At 39.8% G+C, this 24,774-nt stretch overlaps 2 protein-coding genes across 3 annotated transcripts; one reads left to right on the forward strand and one right to left on the reverse strand.

The window, feature by feature from the left end:
- The first annotated feature begins 317 nt into the window (after positions 1–317).
- On the forward strand, positions 318–7,526 carry LOC129364117 (AFG3-like protein 1). Of its 2 annotated transcripts, XM_055036561.1 has the most exons (17): positions 318–542; positions 1,251–1,335; positions 1,468–1,527; positions 1,617–1,714; positions 2,547–2,693; positions 2,781–2,855; positions 2,925–3,049; positions 3,144–3,417; positions 3,493–3,630; positions 3,711–3,864; positions 3,944–4,051; positions 4,627–4,752; positions 4,916–5,026; positions 5,413–5,528; positions 5,604–5,804; positions 5,927–6,121; positions 6,191–7,526. In XM_055036561.1, the coding sequence occupies exons 1-17, from the start codon at positions 450–452 to the stop codon at positions 6,389–6,391; spliced, it is 2,307 nt and encodes a 768-aa protein (XP_054892536.1). In that variant the 5' UTR covers positions 318–449; the 3' UTR covers positions 6,392–7,526. The 2 variants fall into 2 exon arrangements, with proteins under 2 accessions (XP_054892536.1, XP_054892535.1); XM_055036560.1 differs by having other exon boundaries at positions 2,781–3,049; positions 5,413–5,804.
- Positions 7,527–8,093: 567 nt separating this feature from the next.
- Positions 8,094–24,113, reverse strand: dbndd1 (dysbindin domain containing 1). Its single transcript, XM_055036565.1, has 4 exons — positions 23,717–24,113; positions 18,691–18,834; positions 14,589–14,726; positions 8,094–9,346 (listed from the first exon to the last, which is right to left on the reverse strand). Exons 1-4 carry the CDS (start codon positions 23,745–23,747, stop codon positions 9,192–9,194), a joined length of 468 nt encoding a protein of 155 aa, XP_054892540.1. The 5' UTR covers positions 23,748–24,113; the 3' UTR covers positions 8,094–9,191.
- Positions 24,114–24,774: the final 661 nt, after the last annotated feature.

The raw sequence follows: 24,774 nt of genomic DNA on the forward strand, positions 1-24,774 counted from the left end.
ATAACGAGATGCTGTGAGGTCACATGAAGAGGGCTGCGGATGAAGGATGTCCCCTTGGACGAATATTAACTGCAGAGCCAGAGTGCTGACAGACATCTGTTTCTGAAAGTACAGATTTGTTTATTTCGCAGATGAACTGACCCCGGTACTATCTTGAAACAAAGCCGTAGAATAGAAAAGTAGATAAATAATCGCAATGAACCGACATAATGTTCGAGATGATATTTATTTACATTCCTCTTTAATTGCGTCTGCAATTAACTTTCATCTCGCGAGATCTTCGGTCTGAACTTGTTCCTAGGTGCGCAGCAGCGCAGCGCCTCTCCAATGTTTCCAAAGCGCAGCTTCCTCGCGGCTCATCCGATGTGCGTCTGTGGGCGGATGGGAGAAGACATAAGATGGACCCAGGCTCCTCATGACTCCGTCTGACGGAAATCTTCGTCCTCAGCATGTGGTCTTTTCGGAACCGAGCCCGGACGGTTCGGACGTGGAGACAAAACTTGTTTACACTTGCAGCAACTTTGCGCTCCAAAGGGGCTTCGGTAAGAAGAAATGTTTTTATTAAGTAAAAATGTATGCACGTATAACAATGAGTGACTTTGCAAAGTATTTTTGTTTGTTTTTGTATATAGAAAAATGCATTTTCTGTAAGATGCGTGAGTTCCTATGAGCCACATAGCGACATATGTGTCGTGAGAAAAACCTTCGCATCTCTGCTGACAGCTGCCCCTCAAAGCCTCAAACAAACAAACAACAGTGGCTCTGCTTCTGCATCATTCCTCGGCTGTTTGTATTCTCCCGGGACACAGAGGCCCGGTTCTTTTGATTATGTAGTTTATGAGACAGCTTCCTCAGTTCCATGATGTTCTTTTTGCAGTACTTTGATTAACATGATGGATGAGAAGGAAGTCTCTTTTTTAGCAGTTCAGTGGGAAAAGTTTTTTCCTTTTGTGCTTTTGCACAAAGTAAGAGTCAATATTTTATGTTAGATTTACCAAAACAATATTATTGTCTTTAAGATACTAGCAAGGCCATTGTTACCTCATAAAAGGAGGTGAAATGTCCCACAGTTTAGTTCAACAAGGACTTAACTAATAAGATTTCAATAATCCTTTAAGTTTGGAGGAGAACAGTTGGTGCATTTTGTTTCTAACAACTCCTCGCTTGCCACAAATTATAGGGCTTTTAGTGGACCTTTTCTGCTATTACCTTGGTGATGTTCATTTCCTATGAAATATCTGTAACTGCAGATGGCGTTGCTCATTCAGAGAAGATGTGGAGAGCTGCAGCGACACAGTTTTGCACGGCTTCTCGGCTCAAACAGGCCTCTGAAAGGTACGTGAAGCACTCGGCCAGCCTTCTTACTCCGACACACAATACAATGGATCCAACTGACCAGGCGCAGTGACCCAAATATTTTCGGTCAGTGCCAGCCATCTGATTTCCTAATTTTCTTTGTCCTTTCAGGTTTTGAGAAATTGTTCCCGAAGAGTAAGGAAGGAACTGGCAGACGAACATCAGCAGAAAGTAAAGGACAATAAAAACGTCCTCGTTCAGTTTCTTAAATTGCTATGTGGTTTGCTTTTCTGCAATTTATATCTGCTTTTGTTATTTAGATAAAAGAAATAAAGAGCAAGACTCACTTCAAACCAAAAGATGTGAAGAAAATGATGGAGGAGAAAAAGAGAGATCTCAGTGGTGGAAACAATTCAGGGTGAAGATCTAAGTGTCTACGTTAGTTATGTTGTTAAAATGTTCTGCACATTTTTCAAACACTCATCCATACAGGCTGTGAAGAGGCCAAAACAAGACTCATTTATCTTGTTTTGTAAAATAAAGTTGTATGTGATAGTAAAACACATCACTAGAAAAGAAAAATTGGATAAGAAAGGCACAGGAATGTCTTTTTTGTTCATCTTCAAATGACAAAATAATAATTTAAAAAGCTGCCAAGGTGACGATGTTTTATAGTAATGCAATTTATTTGTTATAAAGCAATATTTGAAATTGTTTTCTTATAACAGTGACATGTTTTGTTCAGCTAAAGATTAGAATCTGTTTGTGGATGCAAGTAAAAACAGAGATTAAGCTTTTAAGTTGAAAAGGTGATTTACTGCTCGTATGGATACGGAGGAATTTTTAATATTTAATGCTCAAAGTGAAAGTGCAAAATAAATTGGTACACTCTAAAAAAATAAGTGTTTAATTTACAGTAAAATTCCAGCAGCTGTTGTTGCCAGAATTTTACTGTTCAAGTTAGACGTTTTTTTTTTTTTTTTACATTGCATAGAAAATGTAGAATTAATATATTTATATGGTTCACTTTTCACCATAATTATTCAGTTTAATAACATTTTTCAGAAATGACAAAACCCTTAGTCTGTAGTAACATGATATTGTTATTATCATTATTTCACCTACTTAACCCAAGGCTATGTGGTGGAAAGCTTTCCCTTTCCTTCATTTGGTTTAATATTAAAACTTCATGTATCAGTGGTCAGAAGCTGATTCATCTGTTCTCATTTCAACGTTTCCTCGTCCTCCAGAAAGATTTTTCCTTCGATGAAAGGACCGTGCAGAACTTTGCTCTCGGTGCTGCGGGCATGACCGCAGCCTTTCTGTACTTCCACTTCAGGGAAACCAAAGTCCAGATCTCCTGGAAGGATTTTGTGCTGTATCTGAGCAAAGGCTTGGTGAGTTTAGATCAGTGTCGCTCCCGGAGTCTTTCTCAGCTAATGTCCTCTCATCAATAGTGTAAACAGATCATTTTGTTCTCTCAGGTTGGTCATGTAGCGGTGGTCAATAAGCAGTATGTCAAAGTGTTTCCGGCCGATGGGGTGAACTCAAAAGACGTGGTTAGTAAGATAACGCAGTGCCGTGTTCTGAAAAGACTTCTTACGTCTTGTTTTGATTTTGTGTTTCAGGATTATTTGTGGTTTAACATTGGCAGCGTGGCCTCATTTGAACACAAGTTGGAGATGGTGCAGGAGGAAATGGGCCTGGACTCCACACAGAAAGTACCGGTCCTCTACACCAGCGAAAGTGACGGGTCAGAGTCTTTCCTCAGGCTGAAGCAACATGCAAATCAGATTTTCTTCTCCTGCTCCTGTCCTGCCATCAATTTCCTTTTCATTCATCCTCAGGACGATGGTTTTAAGTGTTCTCCCTACGTTCCTCCTGGCCGGCTTCTTACTATTTGCAATGCGACAGGGGCCAATAGCCGGATCACATGGCGGCAGTTTGAAAGGAAATCCATTCAGCATGAAAGCATCTAAAGCAAAGATAATTAAAGACTTTGGAAGTGTTTGCTTTAAGGATGTGGCAGGCTGTGAAGAGGCCAAACTAGAGATCTTGGAGTTTGTAAATTTTCTGAAAAATCCAAATCAGTACCGGGAGTTGGGAGCCAAGATCCCAAAGGTAAGTCCGTGTGTGTTTTCATATTTGATTGCATCTCAGATTTCTTCTGTCACAATCACATTTTTGTCTTTTCAGGGTGCGCTGTTATCCGGGTCCCCTGGAACTGGGAAGACGTTGCTGGCGAAGGCCACAGCAGGGGAGGCCACCGTCCCCTTCATCACAGTCAATGGCTCCGAGTTTCAGGAGGTTTTCGCTGGGGTGGGCCCCGCAAGGGTCAGTCCTCCATTCTCACAAATTGCTTAAAAAATTATCTGTCCGTGTTACGAATCGCTCATGATCTGCTCTTTTGTCAGATAAGAGACGTGTTTGCCATGGCTCGCAAGGTGGCCCCCTGCATTGTTTTTATCGACGAGATCGATGCGGTCGGCAGGAAGAGAGGCAGCGGGAGCTTTGGCTGGCAGAGCGAGCAGGAAAACACTCTGAACCAGTTGCTCGTGGAATTGGACGGTGAGCATTTAAGCACATTTATTTTTCCAATTCCTTATGCAACACTTTGAAAACCCCCGTCCTGTTTGTCTGACTGTAGGATTCAACAGCAGCACCAACATTGTCGTGCTAGCCGGCACTAATCGAGCTGATATCCTGGATCCGGCTCTGATGAGACCCGGCCGCTTTGATCGACACATATATTTGGGTGAAGTAGAGCACGGACTCTTCTCTGGACTCTGGGGAATCTCGTTACTCTTTCATTTATTCCCTGTCTTGTTGTATAACTTCCTGCTCTTATGTAAGTGTTTTGGAACAATTTAATTTCAATTGTACTTTAAGCAACATTTTCCTGTTTACATGATGGTTTTTTATGCCGTGTCGCATGAGTGTCGTCGTTGTCGTTACTGTAATTCGACAACAGACCCGGGCTTGGAGACTTCAAAATTAGTCTTTGAAGTTTATTATATTTGCACATATTTTCTCATCTCTGCTCCACTCTAATGTCATCTAAGCCATGCTGTGTTTGTCTGGCTGCTTTTATGTTTTGATGGAGATGGTTGATGGTTTTTGTTCCAGCTAAAATCTAATTTGCTCGTTACAAGCTGTCAGACATCTGGTTTATTGCTGACAAAAAAAATTAGGATAATTGATTGAAACCGTAAGATAACTGATATCATTTAGAGATTCAGATGACAGCTTCCTCCTCCAGCAAATTAACTTGATATTCCAGTAGAAATGTACTGTAAAATTCATACCAGGCTTGTTTTCTCTTTACTGCAGGCTTGCCTGATATAAAAGGCAGAGCATCCATCTTTAAAGTGCACCTGAGACCTCTGAAGTTGGAGCCTTGTTTGAACCTGGAAGCCTTGTCCAGGAAGCTAGCTGCACAGACTCCAGGTTTCACGGGTAAGAATGGGAAGTGGGGCTCATGCATCTGTGGCTAAACTTTCCAAAAATGCTGAACGTTTTGCTGCAAAGCCTGGAACAAAACTATTTAGTTCCAGCTTGGAAGCTTTTCTTTAAAGCGTCACACGTCAGTTTCTCTATGGCTGTTTCTCCCGTGTGTTAGGGGCTGAAATTGCCACGGTGTGTAATGAAGCTGCACTGAGAGCTGCACGTCATGTCAGCCAGTGCATCAGTGCTGAGCACTTTGAGGAGGCTGTGGAGAGAGTCATTGCAGGTAAGTCAGCTAAAAACCAACATGGATAATTTTATTAAGCAACAATGTTCATTTTTGTTATCAAAGTTCAACTCTTTTGTAAAAAAACAGGAAAACAAAATGAAAGCATATTTTAAAGAATTAATGATTTAATGTCATCATTTTTTATGACTGGATTATGTATTGTCATAGTGAAGGTTTCTGTGTGGATTCACCCACCAGATGTTAACAGCATTAAGTTTTCTTACACCATGTGTCACAAAGCCACTTTTTGACATGGATACATAAATGTAGGCGATAGCTCTATTTTTAAACAATGTAACAAAATTTGGCTTTTCATGCAACAATTTTGGATTTTTTTTTTTTTGCGAAGTACTGATTCTGTAAGGCGTCTTCTTTTATCTGAGGTCTGAATAAAAACACTCAGCCGTTACAGCTTCTGGAAAAGACAACCGTGGCGTATCACAGGGCTGGTCATGCTGTAGCAGGATGGTTCCTGGAGCATGCAGAACCACTGCTTAAGGTATTCCCTCGGACCCGGTCCCTAGTAATATTTATTTATCTGATTTGGAAGATTTTTACTTTACATTACCATCAGGTTTCCATTGCTCCTCGAGGGAGAGGTTTGGGTTATGCACAGTATTTATCTAAGGAGCTGCATCTGCTGAACCAGGACCAGATGTTTGACAGGATGTGCATGATGTTGGGCGGACGCGTGGCCGAGCAGGTTTTTTTTCGACGGGTCAGCACCGGGTCCCGGGACGACCTCAGGAAAGTCACACAGACGGCGTACGAGCAGGTGATCAGCTCAATTAGCCGTCAGGACCGCCGCCGAGATTTAAAATGAACGTTTGTCTCGCATGTTGGGGTTTTTAGTCGAACCTTCACTCTGTAAGCGAACGTTTCTGTTTGCTTCTTCAGGTCGTTCAGTTCGGAATGAACGAGGCTGTGGGTCATGTTTCTTTCGACCTCCACCTTCAGCACAACGCTGTCACAGAGAAGCCCTACAGTGAGTCAGCAGCGCAGCTCATAGATCAGGAGGTCCGCTCGCTCGTCGACGCCGCCTTCCAGCGAACACATCGGCTTGTTGTGGACAAGAAGGAGATGGTGGAAAAGGTGCGACTCGTCGACCCGCTGTGGGCCCCTCAGACTCTCCGATTTTAAAGAACACTTCTTTTTTTACAGGTGGCGAAGCGTCTGCTAGAAAAAGAGATTGTGGACAGAACGGACATGGTGGAGCTTCTGGGACCTCGACCTTTTCAAGAGAACGGCTCATACGAGGAGCTTTGTGAAGCATCAAAATGTGAAGAGGAAACTCCACAGTCTGAAGGTCTACAGTGTGGAGAGGATGATAAACAGAACAAATCACCTTTTCACATGCAGTAAATTAACAAAGAAATATTAGTATCCCCTGAACTTAACATTTTGTCACATTACAACCACATCTGTCCGTCTGTCCATCCATATTTGATGGGGATTTATGTTATACGCCACTGCAAAGCAAGGGAGTTTTTAAAATTTTTTTACAAACCTCCAAGAAGGGCCGATGTTTTCACCATGACTCAAAAATTTCTAGAAGCAAATCTACATGAAATATTTGCCTTGTTAGCAAAATATTTCAGTTTCTGCAAAAGTGTATGGAAGAGTGGAGGAGTAATAGTCAGGTCTTATGATAGATTGCTGAATTGAAAATGATCTCCCTTTGATTAGCTCCTGACTCTGCTTTGCTCTAAACCATTTGATCTGAATCATTGCATTCAGCCTCTAGCAGGTCTTCTTCCATGATTACCCTGGATCCATCACCCATCAACTCTGACAGCAGCTGCTGTCCTGCACTTTCATTAGTTTTCAATAATGTCCTCTGCATGAAGCTGCCCCCTGAACTTCATTAAGTTTCCTTCAAAAATTGCTTTTTTTGGACACTTTTTCTATGAAGACCACACTGCTGGTCTTCATAGAAAACTCTTGGACAGGTTGCAGCGTAAAACATTTTTTATTTTCAGACACTGGGTTTCACAGCATACTGTGACATGTTTATATCTTAACACACTGTTTGATATCCTAACAACACTTCAGCCTTTTCCACTACTTTCTCCCAGTTCTGTCTTCTCTATTTCTTGGTCTTTATGATGCTGTTTTTTTCCCATGAATGTTAATGATCTCTGAAGCCTCCGTGAAATAGCTGCAGTTTAAAGATATTAAATGATATGGTCTCTTTTTACTATTAATAATCCATTGTTTTCAATGGATTATTTATCATTATCAGTTAATACAAATGCATGCCACCCTTTTTAGAAACTATAAATTGTTTTTCTTCCCAACTCAATCATTTCAATTCACTACTTTGTGCCAGAAGAACATAAAAATGAATTTTTGGTTGTAGCCTGACATAATTCAGTGTGTGCAGACTTTTTGTGCATTCAGTCTTCACTCATTGCAAAATTTGCTCTATGGACATATGAAAGAAGATATTACTGTAACTTTCTCATCTTCGTCATGAAATATAAACAAATTAATATTATTTACTTCATTTTTTTAAACCAGGAAATTAGGATTTTAGAAGATTTACTTTATTATCTTTCACGATGTTAAAAAATACCCTGACTGTCATGTTTTCCATAACTTTAAAGTCAGATAGATGAAAATATTTGTTTAATATGAGCAAGACAAGTTCTTGTAATTTATGGACACAAAACCACTGAATTATTTTATATTGTTTGTAAATTACATTAGCTCAATATTTATATTTCTTTAGAACAAATAGGTTTATAACATTTGTTCAAAATTAGATAAATACGACACTTTTTCTAATGTTTTTTAAATTAGAAATGAGAATGAATGACGTATCCATGATTGTTTTTTGCAGAGAAATCTTCTGTCTCAGCAGTCTTAAAAGTTATTGTAATAGAAATCGATTTACCTTTTTTAAAAATTCATCCTGTGGGTGAATCTGTTGCAGACACCAGAATAACTTTAAACACACTCGTCTTTGCAATGTTACTAATTTGATACATTTTCACGTACATTTGTAAAATCTCTTCCAGAAAAAGAAAGGTGTTTGCTGGACATGAAAATGACGATACAAAGCTTAAAAGGAGCCACAATTTTATTGAATCCTCAACCTCAAGCATCACATTTGTGCCACAGCATTCAGAGTTATTGACAGTCCTCCTATAGGCAGGCTGAACATGTGACAAACCAAGCAATCTGCTATCCATTCACTGACAGTAAAGAAATGTCTTGAGTTAATCTTACTATTAAAACACCTTTTTGGCACTTTGTTACGTTTTTTTTTTTTTTTTGGCATCCACACAAATTATGACCACCTTCGCTTTGAATTCATTTCCATTTCAAGTTCTGCTCATTCGCATCCCTGCAGCATCGACTGTGGCAGCACACATTTTTCCAAGGGTTAGAAAAACCCTTGGAAAAATCGGTAGCAAAGAAGAAAAAAGAGAAATCTGAGGATGAGAGACATTATTGCAAGTTGCTGCTGCGTGGTGCGTTTGCTTGACTTTACATGTCTACACCACCTGCAATCCTGCAGGGGGCGCTGCTCGTACAATTTAGAGAAAGGAGTGCAACTTTTTTTTTTCCATTCAGGCTTTTTGCATCCCAACACACATTTGTTTTAATAATGAAGATATTTACCCCACATATCCTCATTAGGACTGCCTTTGCTGACTTCACAGGCAGCAGGAACCCCTGAAAGTCTCAATAAGCGCCCGGATGTTTTCATTTATGTTCCATCTAACCTCTCAACATCTGCCATCATCGTGGCTTTAACTTTTGCCGGCAATCTCATAATGTTGGCCCACCCTGATGCTCTGTAAGGACGAAGGTGCTGATACTCTGTTGACCTCATACCCTGTCTATCTAAAAAGAAACAACAAACCAAAACAATATTGAAATCATCTGGCAGCTCAGAGTGCAATAAGAACCCTCCGCTATAAAAACACGATGACTTGCACAGGTTGGCTTGAGTTAGTGTGAGAAGAGAGCGGGAACAGTGAGATTATTGCACGTCATCATCGTCTGTAGAGCAGAGGGCCGAGTTTTCCAGAGTTGAGCCTGAACGCGCCAGCGCCGCGGGGGCGTCACGTGCGCGCACAGTGGCAGATGGAGGCGTCTCGGTGGCTTGGTTTCGCCACTGTGTCCGTCCGACAGGCTCGATTCGGGCTGAGCTTTACGGACGCTTCGCTCTCTCCAGCTTCATTAAGGGATCCGCGGTGTCAGAGTCACTGTGGTGCTTCCTCTCGCGAGGCAGCTCCACTTTACTGCAGCGCGTCCACGAGGGAGAGCGCATGTAGCCGCTCCTGGGCAGCACAGGCTGATGGGAACCTGAGGACCAGAAACACACACGTCACTGGGAGCTGAACAGACGGAGGGGTTTTTAGAAATAGACGCGCATAAATCAGAAACAGTTTGTGCAATAAGAGTGTTCACGTTTGTGAATGTTGCACCCGACAAAAGTGCACCTGCAGTTACCTCGAGAACTCGTGTATTTCAGGACTTAGTATAAAACCGAATTATAGCAATTTACTGGGAAAACCCCTCTTCCATAAAAAGACCTGCAGGAAATGATTAGTGTTTGTCACTTTGCAGCCAGGACATTTAATCGCCTTTTTAAAAAAATTTGGGGTTTTATAAGGACAACATCATTAGGAGAGAAAGCCAGGAGGTCCATGGTGACTCTGGAGGATCAGCAGCTCAGGTGGATCAGATGTTTGTGCATTTCTAAAATCTGGCCTACAAGAGCTTCAACTAGAAAAACCAAGTTGAATAATAAGCCAAAAACTTATTTTTGACTGATGGTGCTGTTGAAAAAAAAAAAAACGACAAAGAAAATGTCACTGTAAACACTTTAGCTTCACCAGCTATATCTTTTCTCAACAGAGAGTAAAGATAATATTCTCTCATCTGACATGGGTCAGACTTTTAAGGTTTTGGTGTCGTTGCCACTTCACGCCACTTGGTGGTGCTGTTGAACCTTCGTCAATAACATAAAATCAACCTTCAATGAGTGAAGTAGAGCTCATGTTCACTGCACACATCAGCCTAATGTTGGGTCCCGTCTCTTCTAGTTCTCCGCGCAGACGTCTCCCCAGAGACGCTTCGCGTTCTGCCATATATTAAAGACCCGAGAGGTGACAAAAGAAAGAGAGGCGCTGGAATGAGACAAATATTGATCTCAGATGATTGATTGCCTCTCTGCTGGATTTTAATGAGATGTCAACCTCATGTGAAGCAGCGAGGACTCCGCAGTAACATGTGCCATGAGAGAAACCTCCCTGGTGCATTTACGCCACGAAATAAATGTCTGCAACAACTGCTAGCTGAATCCTGCCTGTGTGATGCACATGGGATTGTTTTGTGTGTTCTGTTTGAATCTTTGAATCTCTCCTGGCAATTGGGTTGCATGAAAACATGAGACGACAAAATGGAAAAAAAAAACATTTATGAACAGTGCTAGAAATCTAGATTTCTCTGCTTCAGTCGGTGAGTTTCTGATTCACTTTGTGTTACTGAATCACAAGATGTCTGCAGTTTTTCTCTAATTTGTAAGGTATAGCTTACAGATAGGCAAAATATGGTAGCTCAATATGTCTTGTTGTTCATTTGAAGACATTGTAATAAAGCCTACATCACTGTAAACTGTCAGTTATTATGTCTAAAAATCCATAGCAGCACTTCCCAAACTCTGCAAAAAACATTTTGTTTTCTTTTTTTCTTGCACAGCTCAACCAGAGTTTGTGAACCAGGGCAAGCAGTTGCTGATAATGATCTGAAAGTAATTAAAGGCCTGGATAAGTGCTAAAGGCAGCCAGTTTGAGCCGGAACCTGACCTTTTTACATTCAATGGTGCTTTTATAGACAGACTCATGCTCCAAAAGGAGGAACAGAGGTGAACGGCTGAAGAGAGAACGCAGCTGTTAAATGTGCACTCTGTGGGACCAAACTTAACTTTTCTGTTTGCATTTTAAGCAACTGCATAAAGACAAGTGTGATGTCGACGACGGGACAGACGATGCAAAATGCTAATCAAAACTAAAAGAGGAGCTCATGCTTTTCCAATTTTGGCTTCTCTTCATTGGTTCCCGACCAAAATTGTTGTATTGTGAGATCAGATGATTGTTTCATATGTTTCCAAAAGAAGTAGCGCCTAAATTTTAAAGAGTAGAATGAGAGGCAGATGTTTTGGTCGTTATGTTCCTCTTTCTGTTTATTGTGTCACAGATAATACTACCAGCTCAGCGCTCCTCTGTTTCATTCTGTTTCTCTCCAATAAGAAGCCCTTACCTCTGTGTGCTCTATGCTTCTCTGGACCAGTGCTTCTGTGTTTAATTTCTGAAATCCATACATTCGTCCTGCAGCTGAAGTGACAAAGCTCTGCCCATGGTGGGTTGTCTGTGTGTGTCTAAATTGTACGTTTTGTGAATCTGATTTGAGGAAAAAACAAAGATCAAACCAACTAAATCCTCATCATTCTTCTGTTCAAGTTCTCTTAAATAAAAAGCCTTTAATTGCTCTATTATTGAGCTTTCGAGACTGAACATGCTTTGCTACATGTCCAAACTTACAAAATCCAAATAGAAATTTAGACTACTGCCTGCCTAAAGGAAGGTAAAAATAAAATCAGACGGCACAAGATTTGAGACGAGGAAGACAAAGTGCAAAAAGGAATTCCTTGCATTCTGGTTGTGCTTAAATGGCTTGAGAAGAAACAGGCTTTGTTTCCAGAAGGGGAAAATCAATTATTTAACAGCCTGCATTTAGCTTGAACTCACTCACCCATCTTCATCTTCTCTCCCAGCTTTAACCATTGTCTCAACCCTGATACGTTCTCACTATTTTACCATTGAGCGATTTTCTCTCGCAACCAAAGCTTAAGGCTGTGTGATCCAACTTAGAGTGAAAACCTCAGAATTCACAAAAAGTATAATCCAATGTAAAAGTGATATTTCATTCACTCGTGTATTTCAGCTGTCAGACAGAATTAATCATGCATATCGCCGCGTCTTGCTTTTAAATCTCTGTGTAGCTCTGTGAAAATACTGCATGTTCTGTGAATGGTTGCCTGAAAATCTGATCCTGTTTAGTTTCACATATTCTTTCTGCTTTAAAAGATGCAAAACCTTTCTCTTACTGTCTGACGTCAAGTCATAGCAAACATTTCCTATTTTAGGCCTATTAGGATCAACAAAATGAATTCTGTCTTCTAAATGCCAAAATAAAGAGGAAAGCTTCTTTTAGACAACTTTTAATACTTTCTTTGAGGTCAGACAATTATAAAATGTAAGATTACAATGCCTTCACCAAAAGCTGCAAAAACTCTGGTGATGATGCTATGTGTAAACTTATTTCACACCACCTGACTCAACTGTTGAGGATGTATTTCAAGGTAATACCTCAAACACTACTTCCTTTTATGGTAACTTTGGAAAATCAAATTAAGTCAGCTATTTTTCAGAGACGTAGACTTCCAACAGTTTGGTTCATCTTTGGATTCAATTTCCACTTGACTAAAAGTGTCACATTCATCTGTTAATAAATGTTTATCTAGTTGAGATAACTTGTTCCTGGTTTTTCATCAGACACAAATACTAAACTCTTGAGAGAAACCTTTTACAAACCAGGATTTATTAGAACAGAAAAACATTTTGTCCAAGTTAAGGTTCAACAGGGAGAACAGAAAAGGTGGTGTGTATTTCAGCAGTAAATATCTGGTTTCAACTCAGTTAGGTTGTTTTTTTTATATTTCTGGGATTTGGATTGATCTTATAATCTTAATAGTGAATCACATGAGTGGAAAACAGCATCTGGTTTTGTATTAAAAAACTGATGGAATTGCTTATCTAAAAACAAACTATCTGTTAAAACTGGAGATTTTGACGTGATATTTATTTTTTGATTGTTTATCTTGTCTGAAACGCTGTAAAGTCTCACTAAACAATTCATCTGGTGCAAAAACAGAGAGGTACAATAACTCTATAGCAACTCCCTACAATATGTCCAGTCCAAAATGTTTGGTCATCTTCTTGGAACGAACTGAACTTTTATAAGTACGAACTAAAATTCAAAGCAAATGGAGAAGAAAGTAAGTGATGTCAGCTGTTACTTTGATTTCACAAGAAGCTCTCCAAATGAATGACGCTGCTCTATAAAAAGTGTAAATCCCATAACATGTGTTAGTGTTTTGTTCACATCTCGTCTGTTGTTTTCTAGTCTGACTGGCTTTTTAACTCGTTTAATAGACTGACAACCAAATCTCAAAACATCTGTCAGTAATGTACTCTACACCTTTTTTTTTTACAAACTTAAAAACTGCTGCATGTGTGTGTGTGTGTGTGTGTGTGTGTGTGTGTGTGTGTGTGTGTGTGTGTGTGTGTGTGGGGGGGGGGGTGTGTGTGTGCGTGTGTGTGTGTGTCTTTGTGCTGCAAACAGCAGCACATTGTACAATGAGACTAAAATATAAAAAAGTTTTTTTTCTTTAGTTTTTTTAAGCTTTAGTAATGAACAGAAAAGAGAGCAGGAAGAAGGTGGATTTCTTGAAGATGAAGGTGTTTGCATTGTTCAAGGAGAAAATGGGAAAAAAAACTATTTTTAGCTCTTAGGTGAAATTGAGACAGCAGTCATGAGACTGATTACATAAATCTACTTGATTCGCCACTTTGCTGGAGCTGAGCAAACACTGCTTCCACATTTCAGAGCCAAGTCCAAGAGTTCAGTCTGAACTTTTCTGCACATGCATTTTATGCTTTTGTTTGTGTTGCCCACATCCTTTCCTCATCACCCTGACTGCAGGTGTGCCATAAAGACATATGCCCAGTCCAGTCTCTTTCTTGAACCATTTCAGAAAGAGGTTCGGCACCACCACGATTCACTTTGAGGTTGAAGTACTAGTTTTTAACTCTCCTTATTTTTGAGTTGTCCCCTTTTTCTTTAATCTTTCTCGTTGCCTCTCTTCCACATAGGCTATGTTAATTGTTGTCCTGTGAAGTGATTTTCCCACCTGAGACATAAACCTCTCCTTCAGAGTTCCCCTGGGTATCCTGGCTGCATCTGTGATGAACCCTCCCTTTGCCCAGCCTGTCAGTTTCACTGTGTGTCTATTTATTGTTAGGTTTGTTACGTCTTCCAGTTTTCAGATGTTCAATGAGATGTTCAAAGGTTTGAGATGTTATTTTAAAACCTAATGAAGAGAGGACATTATCTCTCTTCATATTTTTAACTAAAAAAAAAAAGATCATTTGAAACTCTGTAACTCGCTGAAACAGACTCATCTACAGATGGATGGCTCAGTTCTACTGTGAGATTGCTCAGACACATTAATCCACATTCCTCATTCAACGTTAGTGATTCTTTACATTTCTCTTGTCACTGTAGATTTTTTTTGTCGTCCGTTGATTTCAGTGCCAAGCCGAGTTATGTCTGATAGAGCTCTTTTTGTTCTTGGATGGAGGAGAACGATTTAACTGTTGTGTTTCTTGTCTTTTCAGAGCTAGAACTGATACTTAAGCAATAATTGTAAATCTCTTTCATTTACTTCCTTCCTTTGCGTTTACTGTAGCACAGGACCTACCTGCTGGGGACTCTCTGTGGTTTTCTTCATCAGAATCAGCGAAGACTTCGGCCAGTTCCTGGTCAGACATGTCTGTCAGCTCCGTCAGGTCCAACAGGTCAAAGTGGACCTCCAGAGATGACACACTGCTCAGAGGTTCTGTGAACAACAGTGACAAAAACAGAGTGCTTCTAGTCAGTTGTGCACATTATTATTTCTCTTACAGATTATTGGACGAGGATTATGTTTTTTTCCTGTGGCTTTTTTAAACATTTCCAGTTTCGTCAGTGCTCACTGCTGTTCACTGAATGTGTTTGTTTAAGCCCGACGCCTGTGTGTGTGACTGTAGGCTGGAAGGAGATGAAAATAGCCACTTCTTTACCACCCCACTATATCATTTTTCTCCCCTACGCTGCACCTGTTCATTTTATTACCAACGCTTGTTCTTCAGCAGGTCAAACGCTCTGCTGCTGCTCGCAGCAGGGTCATATTTACATGTAGCATGCATTAAAGAGTGTGACTCAGCATTGCAACCAGGCATCCAGGGGAGCTGAATTGGTAATGCACCGAGGCAAGGGTACAATTTAATTGGAAGCGCAAGGAATTCATATATGCAGGACAGGAGGAGTCTGATAGCATTTGCTAGTCTCCCCGTCGTTAAAGTGAGAAGCTCAAAAAGTGTGCACTCTGCAATACAAAAGCAGATTTTGATATAATGATTATACACTTTATAAATGTTGACTACCTTCACATATGTCTTACAAAATTCGACGAGAAACAAATTTATGGCAGGAAGAGATATAAACATCAAAAAAGCTACAATAATCTGACTGAGTGAGTCAGACAACAGTTTACTTTTGTAAGGTTTCGTTTGACAGAGCCAATGCACAAACAGCTACAAAGCGCTTTACCTAGTCCAGAGGACTCCCACGGCGCTTCACACTACACCCAGTAATTCACACATTCACACACATGCCGATTGGTGATGAGATAGACTGTAGCCACAGCTGCCCTGGGCAGACTGACAGACGCAAGGCTGCCATACAATCTGACCACCACAGCAGGCGAGGTCTTATCCAAGGACAAAACGCCTGAGACGACTATTCAGCTGTCCAAAACAGCTGATTTGACCTAGCACCACCTTCAAGGCGCAGCTATTTCTCCTCGACGATGCCTCCCTCACTTCACCTCCCTCACTCAACTCCTTCAGACTAGCCAGCAACAATTAGCAAACACCTGGTGGCACAACAACAGAATGTAACTTAGTTACATAAATATAATATAGAGTGGTGCTATGTTCCTTTAAAATACTTGATGCTGCCTCTTTAAAGGAAATAATCAAAGCACAATAATTAAAGAAAACCAAAAACCGAACACCAAAGGATCGGAGCAGTTGAACGATTCTTTCTTTCATTTCTCTACTTTGCAAAATTAACCTAAAATTAAAAACTAATAAAGCCACCACCATATTTCACTGTGAGTTCAACTTTAAAAGATTTGAAGCAGGAATTCATGTGGCTGTTTTCTTTGGAAGAACAGTCTTCCATTCCACATTAGGGAGCTGGGAGCTTGCTGTCACGTGTACCAATGCTTGGCACAAATTCCCGCAGGACTTTCACTGTTACTATCAGCCTCTTGGCAGCCGCTGTGATCAGTTTCCATCTTTTATGTGTAGGACTTTTTGAAGAATGTCTAGCACCTCCAATGTTTCTGTGACTCCAAGCTATCTCCTGTTATTGACAGTTGTTCTTGTAGTATTTATATAAACTGCTCTTGACTCTCTCCAGACTAATACCTTTGTACAATAATATCATTTTTCCCCAGTTTATGACGTCTCTTCAAACGATGGCTTTAGTAGAAGAATGTCAGGAGAATCTGACTAGAAAGTTGAACTTTACTAAATTTAATTAGTTTTTCTGACTAATGGCAGACATTAACTCAAGAACCTGACTGTTGAAACCGACTTAAAATGTTCTTATGCACTCAGGTTATTGCGCCTTTTGTTTTATTACATGTTTTCAAACTTAACAAGAATCCACTTTCAAAATTATTTTTTATTGTGTCATGATTTTACATCTCAAGAACATGGCATTTTAATAACATATTGATTTTTTGAGCTTAAATTTAGATATGAAACAGAAGAAGATGAACGTGTGATTTCCTCATAAATTAATTGACAACAGTTTACCCTGTAAAGTCTAAATCAAAGCTCTTGGGTCAGACGTTGAGAGGAGAACAAAAGGAGAATGGCAGGCTGAAAACTGCTATTATCCCATCTGCATGCAGCTTTCAAGGCTGCTTCATGTTGAAGAGGCAGAGCCAAATCTCCTGCTGGTTTCTTTGTCTGCTGTACCTCATTTCCTCCATTCTACACCAAACGGACCCAATATTGATTTACAGAAGAGTATCCATCATGCTGAAATAGTAGCAATGAGTAATTTGTCAAATGTATTAAGAACGTTAAACACAGGGTGTGGCGGGAGACATGTGGGACTGAAACAAGGAGGCTGTAAAAATGAGAGACTATAGATAACAGACAGATTTGATCATTTACAATTATGTCAGAGCATTTCAAGGAATACATTTTCATTTAGTTCACTGAAAGAAGCTGATTAGCAGTTACTTTTATGAGCATCTCTTTTTGGTGGAAAGTGGAAACTAGAGGCAACGAAACATGAAGAGAATTGTGGGGGAGGAGTTGAAAAGAAAACCGGGAGAGGAAGAATGATGAAGAGTTGAAGCTACAGGAGAGATAATAAATGTAAAACCGTAACAGAGGATGAAAAAAGACATAAGCGTAACACACAACATGGTAAAAATGTTCCTAATTACTGCAACACAATTCCTAATCAGCTTCGCTTCCTTTTAAGACGTTTTTGAGTTCTTTTCCCTCGTGTGTGTTTTTTTTTTTGCATTCTCCATGCCCTCTCGCTTCTTAAATTATTGATCAGTGTGATTTCACTCCCAGGCAGGCGCTGAAACAACTGTCTCATCTCAAAAGACGATCAGAGAGCCTCTGAGACATAATTAGGGAGGACAACTAAATCCTGCTGAGACACGCCTTAGCTGAAGCCGAAAAAACTGGAAGGATTTTTTTTTGCCTAAAGCACATGTAAATAAATCTCTCTCTGCATGCAAAATGATGGATTTGACTTTACAATTCAATAAAAAGGGCAGGACAACTAATAGACATGGGTTGAGTCTATAAAAAAATAAGAAAGCAGGGTTTAGAAGCAGGGTTTATATATATATATATATATATATATATATATTTGAATGTACATTATACTATTTAATTGTCTCTGCTCAAAAAATGTAAATAAAACAAATTTTGTTTCTTCTTGGACTTCAATGTCTTTGTCTTGAAAACTTCGACAGTTTCAGGAACCATTACATTTGACCTTTTTTAGAAACAGGAAATCTTATCATGTCTTCTGTTTTGTACAGGAGTTCTATCTATATTAATCAGAAAATAACCTCAACATGAAACATGTCGATCATCTTTTGCTTCATTTAAAGTTTTAGTTGGATCTTGTGAAAATAATTTATGTTATTGAAGATAGCATCATTAATATCTTTAAACCAAGATTCTGGTAGTTTTTTTTCTGAAGCATCCATCGTCTTCTCACTGATTTCCCTCTCCTGTTTCAGCATATTATCCGACCTGCCAGGAACCAAAGGCTGGTTAATGTGTCACTTTCAATCCCAGAGACATTTTTAGTCAGTGAAGCAGATAAAAGTGGCCTTGTTTTCATTTATGTCGCTTCTGTATTTTCAGTTGCAGTGCTTCAGCAGCCGTGAGGTTTGGTGGCACATGCACAAGAGCCTCTGTGTGACACAATGAGTCCTTTCAGAGGGAACTGTGTCACAGCAGTCTGGAGCAGCAGAATACTTAAAGGAGACAGAGACGGTTAAGAAGGGTTAAATATTTAGAATTAGCGCATGTTAGATGTGATCTAACCCAACATAGTTTTTTATCTTCATTAACAATAAAAGCACCTTTCTTTCTTTTCTTTTTTTGGCAGCTAAATGGTTCCTTTTTAGTGAAGCAATATTTTCAAATGTTTGCATCGCCTCATATCTCCTTGTCTTTACCCATTTTTATTTTTTTTTTGACACTTACGTCGCTTCTCGCTGATGTGCAGCAGGCTGGCAGTGTGGCCCGACAGGCTGCCCTCTGCCTCCCCTGACGGGTGCTGGAACAGCTCCTTGGATAAATCCCCTGAGCTGGATGGCTTCAGCAGCTTCTGGGTGTCTTTGTTGGGCTCTGTCGTCACATGATCCCAGGAACAGAAAGGGAGAGAGTGGAGGTAAAAAAGTTATTGATCCAAGGATTTTTGTCATTAAAAAAAAAAAAAAAACATTTTAGGAAATTAGATTTTTTTCTATATGTTTGATCGCCACTTAAAAATCAGGAACAAAAGTGTTACAAGAATGTGGAAATCTGACTCTGAGAACAGAGTGTCAGCTTGACACAGACATCTTCACTGTCTCCAGAGAGAAGGACTGAATGATAGCAAAGGAATAAAAGCTCCTAAGAAGATGGCAATGAGATGTCTGACTTAAAATAAGGCAGGAAAGGTAGGGTGGAGGAAAAAAACAGAGGGCCCAGACAGACGAATACATTCAGATGATCATAGAAAGCTGGGTATAAAAAAAGTTTCATACTCTGTTTTAGTTTTCCACATTTATCAAGACTTAGAAAACTTTTCTAACTTTTTATTACGCTTTACAAGTTTGTGTAGATTCTCTGTTTGGCATATTCTGTACTGGAAAAACTCGGTGTTAATCAATCGTTTTTGCTACATTCCCTTACGTGATTGATTTTTCATACTTACAACCTCTAGTCAAGTTTATGAATCAAAATTGCAGGTTTTTATCCACAGTTCATGTTAACTTATATTTTAAGTGTTAAGATGTTTGAAAACTATGTGAGCATCTTTTTTTGCTAGAACCTTTAAATGCTTTTTCCAATGCAAACTTTTGTTTTTAATTTTATTTAAAGAAACCCAGTGATCATGTTCCTGCTGATGAATGTTTGCCTTTCCACTTTTGTCCAAAGTCCACAAAGTTTTAGGCTTGTCGGTAAGCAACGTCATAAAAAAGCAACATTTCTTAGTGTTGTGTGGTGAAATGGCAGCTCTATCTGACACAGCAGTGCACAGACACACGATGCATGAAGTACAACAAAGAGGTGAAGACACACACTGAGCCACTCAGTGTTGAGCTTTGAAACTGAATACTCAAAATGAGACTTCATTTCTCTGTTTCCCTCCTTTGTTCTCATGATCAAAGATCAAAACAATCGATGAAGAAAATGTTTTTTTTTTGTGTCCCTGCAGCCATTGCTGTCAATGTGCTGATTCCTGGGTTGAAAAAAATGTTAAACTTCCCATTTTACGCCTCAATTAAACACAATTTAATCATCGTAGTAGAGATTGTAATCATAGAAAAAATGGAAAACATATCCTAGACATAACCAGGACAACATTCTCATCTCTAAGCCTTTTAGAAAAAAAAAAAACTGTTTTACAGGAAAGAAACATAATTGTTTTAATGGCTCCTAAAGCCTTGGTGAATGAAAAAGTCTTGTGATGGAAATGTTCTTGGAAAGACAGAAGGATCGATGATAAAACTAAGTGTTTCAACAAGAACCCAAATCACACAAGCACTGTGATCTATAGGAGCATTTAACAGCAGAGATGAATGTGCATTGGTGCTGTACTGAATAGAAATGAACAGACAAGCGTAGATGCAAAGTGTGATCACTTCCCTTTCAACACTATAGCTTCTCAACACCTTCTCTGTTATTGTCCACGTTAATTATGGTCTGCTGAATTGGTGTAGAAATAGAAGATGCTCTTTTATTCTAATAGAGGTTTTGTTTGTTTATTTTTTACGGTCCGTCAGTCAACAAACCTTGCGAGATCACTGAAAAATGAAAAAACTATGCGAGTCATAATGTCCTGGTGTTAATCTGATCTCAGCAAACAACACTCACTTAAATTTTAGATCAAACCGTCTGGATCGGAATCAACCTAAGAAAATGAGGAAGTTGAGGAAAACATTCTTCGAGAGGCAAATGGAGCATCACATGACTTTTAGGCTTTCATGTTATGTCATGTTTCATTTTCAGATGTGACATTCATCACCTTGCAGTCACGTTCTTTCAGCCGATGTGTTTGTGTTTTAAGTTGACTAGAAAACCAGCATCCTCTTCACTTCTAAAGTCACTGAACAGAGTGAATTTCTAATAGCACATTTGAGAGTCAATGCTCCACCGAGGTTCTGCTTGATCAGGGTTAAGACCTCATAGACACAGCTGAAAACAAAGTCTGGGCAAAGAAAAGCACAGGTGTATGAAAAGTGCTGAACATTTCAGCGAAACACAAGAGTGTTGATGGTGGGTCGAGCAACGACAAACTACGCAATGATATTAAAAATCCTCCGCTTTTTAGGAGAAACGATCAGACCTGAAGAACTATTGCAGTGCAGTGTGGGAGTGCAGCAGATGGGTTTCAGCAGATGGCGACCACCATTTCTCCGTGCAATATATGCTCAGTGATTGTTACATATCTGGAACAAAAACGGCTGAATGCTGTAGAGCGAGGGGCGAAGATGGACATACAGTGATATGCCTTTGAGAAGCAATGGCAATCGTTGGGTATTGATTTATTTCCCTCTGTGAGGAGCTGCTCATTGAAAGATCTCAGTTTAACCTCTGTAGTCGTAATGAAATGTTTACTCAACATTTGGACAGCAGGATGGGTTTCAGTTCCTACAGCAGTGTCTCTGTTCAGCCATATAGCCATAAAAGCTGAACTTGAATGTAAAAATAGTTTTAAAATGCAAGATGTTTACAGTTATCTATGTCGAATGCTCAGAATGCATGTCATGTTTAAGTTCTTTCTTGTTTTTTTTTTTTTTGCATCTGTGGTTTTTGGCGAAGAATGATTCTGGACTTCAGTCAGAATATTAAAATGGCAACAGACAAAAAGAGGCTTTCCAGACATCCCAGTATCAACATGTGAGGAGACGAAATTTACCCAGCTGGCCTGATCAATCAACCACCTGCTGAAGAAGCTCGGGTCAATTGTACGGCTGACTTACACATAAAAACAGAGCTGGCTGTCATATATGCAGTTGCAGCACTTGTCTGCTGCAACTGTCTCTGCAGAAGCCAACCCAGGACATGTGAAGGAAGACAGATAGATAAGAGTATGACAATGGTCTAGACTCTAGAGTGAGGTTATTATCTGGAGTCCGATTGAATTTGATCTTGAAATAATCAATTACTGCAGGACAAATGAATACACCACTCAGGATGTCATCAATGTTTCTTCTGTATTCTGTTTGCAAAACTTTATGCTGTAGGTGATTTTATATTTTCAGTCAACATCGCCTGTCAATCTGAGTTGGTTTACAGTCAGGAAGAGTTTCAAAAATAATTTCAAGTTTTCCTCCAATAATTAGATGGCATAGAAGGCAAGCGATCCGAGTTTACCTCCACAGCACTCAATGACAACACAACTGAGCAATAATTAAATATAAATGACCTGAAATTACCTGGTAGCTGATAAACACTAAACTTGCATGAAATGTGACTTTTATTTTACCCTTTAAGGACACATTTTGCTTTAGCATGCAAACAACAACTACTTGGTAAAATAAATACTAGAGCATACTATGAGGAAGCATTTAAAACAATATCTTAATATCACAGTAACTTAATCTCAAATAGCTTGAGATACAATCTGTTCAAAAAGCCGCTGTCATGGTTTAAATGACATCCAAATTTTGGGAAGCTGTGTTTTCTAATTGAGCACATTAAATATTCCAAAATTGAAATAGGAATTCCACAAGGAACCGTCATAGGTCCCATAATTATGAATTACATCTCAACAATGTCTAAGACTTTTGTACTGGTACTGCATGACTGGGATAACTGGGGAAAACAGAGATGCTAAAATTCAAGAGTAGAGAAAGTGTTAGTTTTCAAAGTGTGTATTTAAGTGCTTGAAATGAAGTCATGCAGGAAGTCATGTTATGAATTGGGGCTGTTATAAATTATTTATTTCAGTCCTGATTTGCTTTTCAGACACATTTCTTTTCTTTTGCTTTTGTTGCTATTTAGAACTGTTTCAATAATGAAACAGTTAATCAATGAGATTAGCTCTGTAATTTAGCTGGTGGCTTATGGACCTCATTATTGGACAATTATTAATTTGCAGCACTGACTCCTCTCAGCAGCTGGATCTGAATGGATAATGCTCCATTTGAAATGGTGTACAAACAACACTTACCAATTGCATCAGCAGAAAGCGGCTGCAGCCACTCACGTTTAACTGAATTTTTCTTTGATTATTAAACTTGTGCAGAGGTTCGTAAGAGAACTGCAAAGCACAGGGTGTTTTCATGATTTTAGTTTATCTATCAGAACAGAAGAATATGTGCAATTAATTTTAGGTAATCCTGAATGACTTATAGAGCAATAATGTTCAGCTGTCAAAAACAATTTGTATTCACGTCTTATCCCCCCACCAAAATGAAATTCAATAAACTGAACATCCCCCTTTTATTCATCACAGCTTAATGGGCGTGTCGCTGAGGGCTCCTATGTTATCTTTAGCATACCAGTGCTAAACACAAAATGCAGCTGTAATGTCATCACTTTCAATTATGATTCGGTCCAGCAGCCGTAATAAAGCCGTCCTCAGTGCCACCGTAGCGCGGGCTTTTCTGGGTGGCTTTTACACAAAGGCCATACTATTGTTCCACAATTTGTATTTCAGCAGTCCAGCCTTTGCACGGTTGACCTCCTGTGAGCTGATTTAAAAGGAACAGCAGATTAAACTGTGTGAATGGGAGGGGAGAGGGGGGTCAACCCTGCTTTACTACATCCCTTGTAAAAGAACAATGATAAGTAGTTTGCTTTGGTGCTATATTTAACCACATGTATTGTTAATGAACTCTCCAAGAGTTGCTTAAGATCGGAGACCAAAAGCAGAGATAGTCACACAGTATGTTTGATAAAAGGGAACAAAAAGGCATCATTTTTAGCACAAGCCTCCTGACGCAGGACTGGATTCTGCTTCAGCCCTGTTTCCAGCTGTGGCATTAAAAAGAAAGGACAGGAAAATGGCTCTTACCTGGGCTCCCTGCCCCTCCCTGTGCCTCCATGCAGCTCAGCCGAGAGTGTTGTGCTGCTCACCACACCAGCATCGGAGAGGACACAAATGGGGAAGGGGAATGTATGTGAGTGTGCATAGGAGAGAGTAAAGAGGGGGTGGTGGAGGTGGGTGGACACAGCGAGACCTAAGCTCTGAACTGGCTCTGTTCCACCCTTTTTCTCTTTTTACCCCCCCTCTCTCTAGAGCTGTGCAAATTGTCCCAAACAGGAGATGTGGAGTTCCTCCTCCAGCTCAGTCCACCTGTCCCGCTCTGCCATCAGAGCCACGTGAAGACTACAGAGCAGACAGGGAGGTCTGGCAACGGCGACATCACAGCAAATTTATCAGCCACTTGCTTTGGTAAACGCAGCAGTGTGTGCAGAAAACAGAGCGAAATCCAGAGCAAAGAGGAGAGAGAAAGAGAAAAACGGGGAGGGCTGGGCTGGCCAGCTGCCCAGACTGCAAGAGAGAGTGGGGGAGTCAGGGAGGGCAGTGGACCACTGGAGATGGAGAGCTGGTGGGAGGAATACTGGGGAGGACAAGTGTGTGAATGGGACACAAACCCATAAGTGTAGTTGACAAACCCAGTTGGGTCAGTTAGTGTGAAATACTGAAAATCAAGGCGTGGTGGTTCACTGCAACAAAGACAGTTTGATAGTGGAAAAAAAGAGATTGCCATACCTTTAGATAAGAAGGAAATGGAGCCTCTCTCTTCCCAGTAAAATAAGCTGGTGCAGATCGCCCTCTACTGGAAAAATGAGACAATGTCACGTTGTCAGAACACAATTGTTGATTTAAAAAAGCGTTTCAGAGAGCTGTTTGGTTCTAAACAGAGAAATCAGAAAAACAGATATTTTGTGTAAAAAAAAAATTTTTTGTAAAACTAAAAAGTGAACATTTAGATTTTATCTCAAGTATAAAACAGACATACAATGCTAATTTATAATTTTCTTCCAATGAGCCAGACTTTTGTTTTTTTCTTCACCCTTTATTTGCGTTTTTCTTTATTATTATTATTGTTTCAAACTAAAGTTCAA

The sequence above is a fragment of the Poeciliopsis prolifica genome, unplaced genomic scaffold (assembly GCF_027474105.1).
Source record: "Poeciliopsis prolifica strain line A6 unplaced genomic scaffold, Auburn_PproV2 SCAFFOLD011, whole genome shotgun sequence".
In the NCBI taxonomy this organism is placed as follows: domain Eukaryota; kingdom Metazoa; phylum Chordata; class Actinopteri; order Cyprinodontiformes; family Poeciliidae; genus Poeciliopsis; species Poeciliopsis prolifica.

Excerpts from the sequence above, each read along its gene's own strand:
- LOC129364117 (XM_055036560.1), top strand. The coding sequence starts at position 450 with ATGTGGTCTTTTCGGAACCGAGCCCGGACGGTTCGGACGTGGAGACAA. Across the intron at positions 3,418-3,492 it reads TGGGAGCCAAGATCCCAAAG|GGTGCGCTGTTATCCGGGTC; the intron begins GTAAGTCCGTGT and ends TTGTCTTTTCAG. Across the intron at positions 3,865-3,943 it reads GTTGCTCGTGGAATTGGACG|GATTCAACAGCAGCACCAAC; the intron begins GTGAGCATTTAA and ends GTCTGACTGTAG.
- dbndd1 (XM_055036565.1), bottom strand. The coding sequence starts at position 23,747 with ATGGAGGCACAGGGAGGGGCAGGGAGCCCAG. Across the intron at positions 14,727-18,690 it reads GCACATCAGCGAGAAGCGAC|AACCTCTGAGCAGTGTGTCA; the intron begins GTAAGTGTCAAA and ends TGTTGTTCACAG. Across the intron at positions 9,347-14,588 it reads CCACAGAGAGTCCCCAGCAG|GTTCCCATCAGCCTGTGCTG; the intron begins GTAGGTCCTGTG and ends TCTGGTCCTCAG.